This window comes from Littorina saxatilis, linkage group LG1 (genome assembly GCF_037325665.1).
Source record: "Littorina saxatilis isolate snail1 linkage group LG1, US_GU_Lsax_2.0, whole genome shotgun sequence".
In the NCBI taxonomy this organism is placed as follows: Eukaryota; Metazoa; Mollusca; class Gastropoda; order Littorinimorpha; family Littorinidae; genus Littorina; species Littorina saxatilis.
In genome coordinates this window covers 33,999,978-34,008,541 of record NC_090245.1, presented here as the reverse complement: position 1 = coordinate 34,008,541, position 8,564 = coordinate 33,999,978, and the positions used below count along the sequence as shown (strand labels likewise).

The following is an 8,564-nucleotide window of genomic DNA, read 5'->3' as shown; positions in this document are numbered from 1 at the left end:
TGTTTAGTGTGACACAGATGCGACAAATCGCAATTTGCTTCGGGCAACGGGATTGCTGAGTTCGTGTAATCGATCTGAAGTCATCGGGGAATTTAACGTTGTATTAAGGTAGAACGGCGAAAGAAGGAGGAAAGGGTGGGGGATATTTTGTGAATGTTGAATCTTGGTGGTCAATTAGTTTGTTACTTTTTAACAGAGATTAAAAGCTGTCTAATGTCCTTTTTATATTTAGTCAAGTTTTGACTAAATATTTTAACGTAGAGGGGGGAATCGAGACGAGGGTCGTGGTGTATGTGTGTGTGTGTGTGTGTGTGTGTGTGTGTGTGCGTGCGTGCGTGTAGAGCGATTCAGACCAAACTACTGGACCGATCTTTATGAAATTTGACATGAGAGTTCCTGGGTATGATATCCCCATACGTTTTTTTCATTTTTTTGATAAATGTCTTTGATGACGTCATATCCGGCTTTTCGTGAAAGTTGAGGCGGCACTGTCACGCCCTCATTTTTTTAACCAAATTGGTTGAAATTTTGGTCAAGTAATGTTCGACGAAGCCCGGACTTCGGTATTGCATTTCAGCTTGGTGGCTTAAAATTTAATTAATGACTTTGGTCATTAAAAATCTGAAAATTGTAAAAAAAAAAATTTTTTATAAAACTATCCAAATTTACGTTCATCTTATTCTCCATCATTTGCTGATTCCAAAAACATATACATATGTTATATTTGGATTAAAAACAATCTCTGAAAATTAAAAATATAAAAATTATGATCAAAATTAAATTTCCGAAATCGATTTAAAAACTACTTCATCTTATTCCTTGTCGGTTCCTGATTCCAAAAACATATAGATATGATATGTTTGGATTAAAAACACGCTCAGAAAGTTAAAACGAAGAGAGGTACAGTAAAGCGTGCTATGAAGCACAGCGCAACCGCTGCCGCGCCAAACAGGCTCGTCACTTTCACTGCCTTTTGCAATAGCGCCGGACTACGTTCAGTTTCATTCTGTGAGTTCCACAGCTTGACTAAATGTAGTATTTTCGCCTTACGCGACTTGTTTGACTTGTTGGGGGGTTTAATCTATTTTTAACATTTTGACAGTTAGTTTTCTTGTTCTAGTTCCGGAAGGGAAAACTACTGGTCGTCATCTTCGTCGACAGCCCAAGTAAGTATGCCCATGTGTTTGTTGGTGGTGTGGTTGTGGTTGATGATGCTTGAGATAAAAGTCACGATGGTGTCGTTATTATCTTATTTGATGTCATCATCGTTGTCATTGATATTGTCGCTGTTCTTGATATTGGTAGAAACTTTGTTTTCTGACAGATTTGCATTTGAGATTTTGCTTCTAACAGGGTGCATCATTTGTATGGTTACTGAAACTTGCTAATGTGTTCTAATTTTAATGAATCAATGTATTAATTGATTATTAATTCAGACTGGTTGACTAGTTGGCTATTTGATGCTTGGCGGCTTGCTTGTTATCCAGCATCAGTGCAACAAAGTTAGTTGTAAACTTTTGATTTGTGTTCCCCAGCCTGCACAAGATGTCGCATCCAGTTCCCGTTTTTCGTTGCTACGTCACAAGCGTTTCCAAGTGACCCAGAAGTGTTCTTTGCGCGCGTGCATGACCCGCGCCTCGTGCAAGAGTGGGGCATCACAGAGTTACCTGCCTTGATCTACTACAGGGACGGCATTGAGGAGCCAGACTTGTAAGTGATCTTATGGTAGAACTGGTGCAGCTGCTTTGTTTACATGTAAAAGGGTTCTGACGCTGTTTTTAAAAACAGTGTTAGCTACATCACAGATATCTGTCAGACTATGGTTACATGTAGCTCTGCATGGCAAACTTTCATCAGTACATCCAAAAACCCGAAACCATCACAAAACTTCAAAGAAAATAAATTGAAACACGTCTGTTTAATTTTCTGTTTTCCTCTTATTTTGTTTCTTTGTCTGTGTTTATTTGTTTTTTGGTTTTTTTGTCGTTTGAACTCCTCGCGGTACCTGTAAGCTTGTCAGAATCTGTGTCAAGAGGTAAACTAACCGTTTGAGCGGGTGGAAGTACAGCCTTCTTCCAAGGCAACAGCTGGCACGTCTAAAATCTGAATACATGTTTCTCATTCTCTCAGTTTTCCGGTTGACGTTACGGTGGATGACATCATTGACGAGATCGCACGAAGACTGCACGGAAACTTCGGTGGTCTGGAGCGGTTCTATGCAGTGGAAGTGACGTCAAACAACTTCCGGGAAATCGTGAAAACGCCCAAACAGAGCGTTTTGCTGCTGACATACGACAAAAGTCCGTGTTCTGAAATAGGGTTTCTTTTTGTATTTCTTTTTCAATTCTTGATTGATTAGTTGATTGATTGCATGATTAATTGATTGCATGATTAATTGATTGCCTAATTGGTTGATTGATTGGTTGATTGATTGACCCATTTATTGATACATTTATTAATACATTGATTCATTTGAGTTTTTGTAAATGTCAAAGCCACAACTGGGGTTTCTATGGGCCTTTTTAGTCAAAATCTGGACTGAAAATCAGCCAACCACAGCTTCGCTCACAACCAGCAGTTTCACTAAAACTGGAGATTTCAGAATCCTTTATGTGACTGTTTTAACACTAGCTCCTTGTGTTTCGCTTTTATGCAGGCTGACTTTTCGGTGCCGAGAACCGACTGAATACGTCTGCACTATTACTTCAGATTGTAAACGCGTCAATCATGGCGTGTGAATTGTTTTGTTTCAGACTCTTTGGAGGAGGTTAAGGTCATGGAACAAGTTGCTAAAGTCTATCGCAACGACGATGCGGTAAGACTTTATTCGGGGAAGGGGGGTGAGGGAGTCGGGGGTTTGTGAGGGTGAGAGACACGAGTAGATTGCTGCACAAGCTCAGATGAAAGTAAAAAGGTTCACAAATTTGTGTCCGTGAGATGTAGGCCTACTTTTTTTTTATCTCCGTCGTTGTCGACGTCCTTTTGTGGCAGTTGTACTGACAGGTGTGCGTGTACCCATGTTCATTCGTTTCATGGTTCATCTTTCCTCATGGTGCTTTTGTTTCAATGTCGTGAGTCCTTTGCAAGCTCTTTCTTTCTCGTTCTCAGCCCTTTGTTTCGTTTCCCTTTTAATTAAGAAAGCATGACTGTTACTGTCAAACACGTGCTATTCATGTCGACTATTATTACTACGTACAGTACTGCATGAACTCAAGCTATATTAATCACCTTAAGACCAAGTGCGCACGGAAAAGATCCTGTAATCCATATCAGAGTTCGGTGGGTTATAGAAACACGAACATACCCATGCAGCATGCTTCCCCCAAAATCGGCGTATGCTGCCTGAATGGCGGGGTAAAAATCCACTCGTGCAAAAACATGAGTGAACGTGGGAGTTTCAGCCCATGAAGGAAGAAGAAGAAGAAGAATATTAATCACCCGTGAACTTTGTTGTTTGTTCCAGATACTAATTTGCAAGCTTAACGTGGACAAAGAAATGGAGCTAAGGGACAAAGAGTAAGCCAAGTAAAATGTCTGTGTTGGGGATACTGAAAGATTTTCGGTCATCCTTATCCCCATGTGTGTCTGTTGTATTCGAATGAATGCATTCACATCGTTTGAACTTTGAGTACAAACGACTGCTACTTAGTTTGTAACAGTTAAAACAGAAACAATGAAAACTGGACTCACCTTAGACTCACCAGATGAGTCATTTGTTACAAAAAGTCCAATGTTTATTGTTTCGGAAAATTTTGAGTCAAACCAGTTTTTTTCACCGAGTAAGATGTACGTTCTCCGTGAATGAATGTGATCAATGAAAAGGCTATTTAGATATAGACCTACAGCCAAGAATACCATCTCAGCTGTGTAAACAATTTCACATACTTTAATGAGGGATAGTATTATGCAAGAATTGGAAAGAGTAAAATAATGGTGTTTTACTACTATAACTAACACGGCTGATGTTTTGCATACACGCGCTTTACTTGTTTGCAGGTTCAAGTCAAGAGATGTTCCCGCGGTATTCTGGTACAGTGCTGATGAGAAGAAAACCCCTAAAAGGGTGAGCTTGTCAAAAATGTCCTCATATTCTTATATTAGATCAAGAAATACAACTTTGTGTTGTATTTTCCGTTCAAAGTAACCAGTCTTGTATTAGATTAAGTGTATTGACATTACTTGAGTTAAGTTGAATTCAGTTTTGAATGGGTTTGGTGAGATTTGTTTTGGGTTTTGCTACAGCTTGGTCTGTGTTTGGTTTGGTTTGGGTTGACTTGGTTTGGGTTTGGGTTTATTTAGTTTGATGGAGTTGAACGGAAGGCTCTAAGATTGATAATTTTATTCTTTGAACGCCATTTATTGTTGTGACAGATTTCTGCCGTCCACCTATACCAAACATGTTTTTTTACGCTTTAAATCCTGATCGATTTTTTTTCCTATGGTGCAGTTTGGCGGACACATCTCGATCTACATGGAGACGACGTTTATCAACGAACAGACAGGACTAAACCGTAACCCTGATGGCAGCATGAAACCAACGGTATGTCAACGTCAATGACTGTCCGTGTGTGTGTGTGTGTGTGTGTGTGTGTGTGTGTGTGTGTGTGTGTGTGTGTCTGTCTGTCTGTCTGTGTCTGCCTGTATCTGTCTGTCTGTCTGTCTGTCTGTCTGTTATGCATCTCTTTGCGTTCAGAAAAGTATTGCGATTGGTCAATTGGTAGACTGGCAGGTTGTTTGCTTGGGAAATTGGTTGCTTGGCTTGCTTGCCAACTTGCGCGCCGGGTTGCTTAGTTGACTGGTTAATAGGTAAACTGTGTGTGGGAGACTGCTTGTCTGAGTCAATAATTTCTTCTTTTTTGTTACTTCAGTCGGGGCGCATTGATCAGTACGACAACAGAGTGCTGGAATTTGCTGACGGTCTTTTGGAGGGAGACAAGGAAGTCATGGTAAGTAAATGTTGAAAAAGTCATGGTAAGTAGATGTGTAACTGCCTCTTTAGTTCTTTGAATTTAGTGTATCGCTTGCGTCATGTTGACAAATAACTTAACCAACCCAGGCTTTGTGTGTGGGTGTTGATTTCTCATTGATTAATTGTGTTGAAAGAGAATGCTTTACGATCTAGAATAATTAATTTCCAAGACCTTTCAAATACCATGCTTGGCGATTCTAAAATGATGCAATCGGACTGTGATTCAAGTCAAGATTCAGATAGTATTTCTCAACTTGATGCACCTGTAAAAATCAGCCATCATAGGTGGTGACATGTAAACAAAAATGATGCTACATTGCTTGTCCAACACTGAACCGTGACTTTGTGAGTTTGTTTCTCCTTTATTTGAAAGAATGCGTGTTCAATGCCGAATTTCCTTTTCGAGTCGCTGAGGTGCATCTACTTGTTTGTTTGTTTGTTTGTAATACATTTAACATAAAATCATGTTTGTGGTTTTTTTCCAGGGAAGAATAGTGAGCCATCTGCTGATCGAAAAGGCCCAGCTGACAAGACACGAAAATGAGTGAGTTTTATGGAATCGGTAGTAGGTTGTAAATGTTGTCAAATCAAATTAAGCATATGTTTGCCTCCTTGTGAGTTAGGTGATGTTTCGTTAAGTTTCGTGCCTTCGAACAATTTTAGCCAAGTATATGATGTATTACCATAATGTTTGCTTCAGGACCAGATTTGATTTACGTTATCATACATGGATCACTTCTGCAAAGCTCGGCTTTAGCTATGTAGTTTGTTTTTTGGATTTTTACAAGGGGCTATTTTTTATGTTTTATTCGGCTTTTTTTACTTTTTTACTTTTTACGTTTTATTCATTCATTTATTCATTTTATGTTATTTTAACATTGTGAGACACTTTGGTGTTGTTCTGATGTGAAATCTTGTGCAAGGTACTCTTTGTCCCTCTCTTTGTAACCAAACCTCCAGTATTTACCCATACATTCCGGATAGACCCAAGAGTCAGTAGATCCAATAGGGTTCAATGAATTGGATCCATGGATCCATCAACTCCTGGAATCCAAAAGCATTTCGATAGATCCAAAGGTTAAATGGCTCCAAGGATGTCCAATGAATCCAATGTTGGCAGTTAGGTCAAAAAGTCATTAAATCCAAGGCTTCAAATTAATTAATCTTGGCCCTTGCATATATCGATCTTGAATATCTCAACCCAATCATCCATCGGCCTTCTGATCAATTGAAAGGACCTTGTGATCTAAACCTAAACCCAACCTTAGTCTCTCAGAAGGTTCGGCCTTATTGTGGATCGTGTGGGCACAAGTGACCTCCATAGAATACTTGTTTGAGATATAAAAATATCGGAACATCGTGTGGTGAAGGGAAAGAAAATGAAACTGCAAAAAATTCATATGCTTTATGTCTCGTTATATACTTCAGGTTTGCCAATTACTACATCTTCCTGCTAGACAAGATCCGGGCTACAGGCAAAATGGACATCGTCAACTCTCAGCTGGAAGACATTGCACAAAAGCTGGACCAGCATGAAGGTAGGTATTTAGTCTAGGTGACCAGATTTATAATTCATTCAGATAGACCGCTAACTTTCTTGGTTATTCAACTTGCCATTTCGAGGTCATGCAACGCATTTCGTGCTGTTCGTGTACTACTCAGATAAAAACAATGGTGGGTTGTTTGCACCTCTTTTTGGGGGGGGGGGGGGGGGGGTTGGGGGGGAGGGGGGAGGGGGGTTGGGGGGCGGACGGGGCGAGAGTGAGGGAGGGTCATTGCAATATTTATGTTTGATTTTAATGTTCTGGATTGTGGCATTTTCACCTCTAACACTATCAAAGATTAGGTCTTTTCATTAAAAACTTGCTTAGATAGCTTTATTTTTTAGAAAGCTAAATGGTTGAAAGGTTTGCCCGAAGAAAGTGCTCAAACACGAACAGGTTTTATCCAACGCATATAGTAAATCAGCAGCAATAGTTTCGTCTTACATTATTACATTTCCATGTTCTCAATTTTGTTCTTGTAGACATGACAGCCAAACAAGAAGACACACTGAAACGAAAGCGCAACATACTCGGCTTCTTTAAGAACCTTCCCGACGAGAACGAGAGGATGAAGCAAGATAGGGCAGAACGACGAGAAAGAGAAGAAATGGAAAGACAAGAGCGAGAACTGGAAGAAGAGGAAATACGGCAGAAGGAAGAAGCAGAGGAGAAACTAAGGAGAGCGACCGAACCCATAAGGACCAAGGTCGTTCCCAAGAAAAAGGACGCCCAGCGCGATGAGTATACGGCCCAGGCTACCATTCACCGTCGCGCTCACGAAGAACTGTAGGCTGCTGAAAGTATGGACAATTGTGTCGAATGGATGTTCACTGTATCGACATGTCGATCACTCATATTTTTCAACTGTAGTTATAGTGTCACGTTTTTTGCTATGAGACACATTTTTGTATAGTTGATAGCTGTATTAAAGACGCGAGATGTATTGTGTTTCTTATCTTTATTGTTGTGAGCTACTTTTGCTCAAAAAAACCCACTCACTTTCACGAGTGTGTTGCAAGAATGTGTTGTTTTGTTCTCTCCGCATTTTGTTCCTTCTGTCTAGCATATGCTTCATTAGGTACTTACACTTTTTGATTTGTTTGGGGTTTTGTTTTTGTGTTTTTGCTTCAAGAGTGGGAGTAATGAGTGGGTATATATGCCATACAAAATGTATGATTTTTTTCTTATAAATATATTTTTCAATCACATGTTTCTTCGTAGGCAGTTTCGTCGTGCTTTATGGAAGCCTCAGCCTGAACGTTTTCGCCTTTACAACATTAAAAGGACTGAGGTCACGATGGTTTTGATAAAGAATTGAGTCCATGATATCACAGAGGTGCACACGTCTCGCGATTTCAGTCGTTGCTTAGTTTAGGACTCCAAAGACTCACCTATCACAAGCACCTCAAAAAGTATAATGCATGCTGAAAGTCCAAATTCTCTGTGTTTGTCTGTAAAAGAGTATCCATTAGTTTCTGATGTTAAAAAAATGCAATTGAAAAATGCCATGTGTTAAAAACCGTTTGAATTTTAGTGTCAAGAACTATGTCGAGGTTTGCGTATATCAGTCTCCAAATGTATGCAGAATACTCTCGATTAGGTTTAATCTTTCACACGGAAATACATTGTATCTGTACCCTTGAGCATACTTTATATTCCATAATGCGCGATTAAGCTTTATTCATCGCAACTCGTTCGCTTTCGTTCTGTGAGCGATTCCTTCCCTTTACAGCATAATATGAATGCACTTTGATTTTTACAAAATCAGAATAAGATTTTATAATGTAGTGTATGATGTGTAGTTATTGTTTTTTTCAAACGGTACATTATTTGTAGTGTCTGAAATACAGTATGTTTGTTGTAAATGAAACTTTATGTTCGTTTCTACGAGAGAAGAAAAAAAGTATTTTCTCTGTTTTTGTCTGATAAGTGATGGATCATGTTCAGAAGAGTGTGTGAACATTATTAACTGAGCTGTGCAAACTCGTATCCTTATACAGTTATCTGGAAGGCATTTAAATATAAACTCTTTTTTGCACACACACACACAT

At 39.4% G+C, this 8,564-nt stretch overlaps 1 protein-coding gene across 1 annotated transcript in view; it reads left to right on the top strand.

Moving 5' to 3' along the window:
- Positions 1 to 7,456, top strand: part of LOC138967669 (uncharacterized) — an 8,841-nt gene extending 1,385 nt beyond the window's left edge. Inside the window, exons 2-12 of the mRNA XM_070340311.1 lie at positions 1,121 to 1,166; positions 1,536 to 1,710; positions 2,131 to 2,300; positions 2,754 to 2,815; positions 3,464 to 3,516; positions 3,997 to 4,063; positions 4,448 to 4,540; positions 4,869 to 4,946; positions 5,455 to 5,513; positions 6,398 to 6,507; positions 6,996 to 7,456. Of these exons, the coding sequence (XP_070196412.1) occupies positions 1,121 to 1,166; positions 1,536 to 1,710; positions 2,131 to 2,300; positions 2,754 to 2,815; positions 3,464 to 3,516; positions 3,997 to 4,063; positions 4,448 to 4,540; positions 4,869 to 4,946; positions 5,455 to 5,513; positions 6,398 to 6,507; positions 6,996 to 7,303 (1,221 nt within the window). The 3' untranslated portion in view covers positions 7,304 to 7,456. The remainder of the gene's footprint in view (positions 1 to 1,120; positions 1,167 to 1,535; positions 1,711 to 2,130; positions 2,301 to 2,753; positions 2,816 to 3,463; positions 3,517 to 3,996; positions 4,064 to 4,447; positions 4,541 to 4,868; positions 4,947 to 5,454; positions 5,514 to 6,397; positions 6,508 to 6,995) is intronic.
- Positions 7,457 to 8,564: the final 1,108 nt, after the last annotated feature.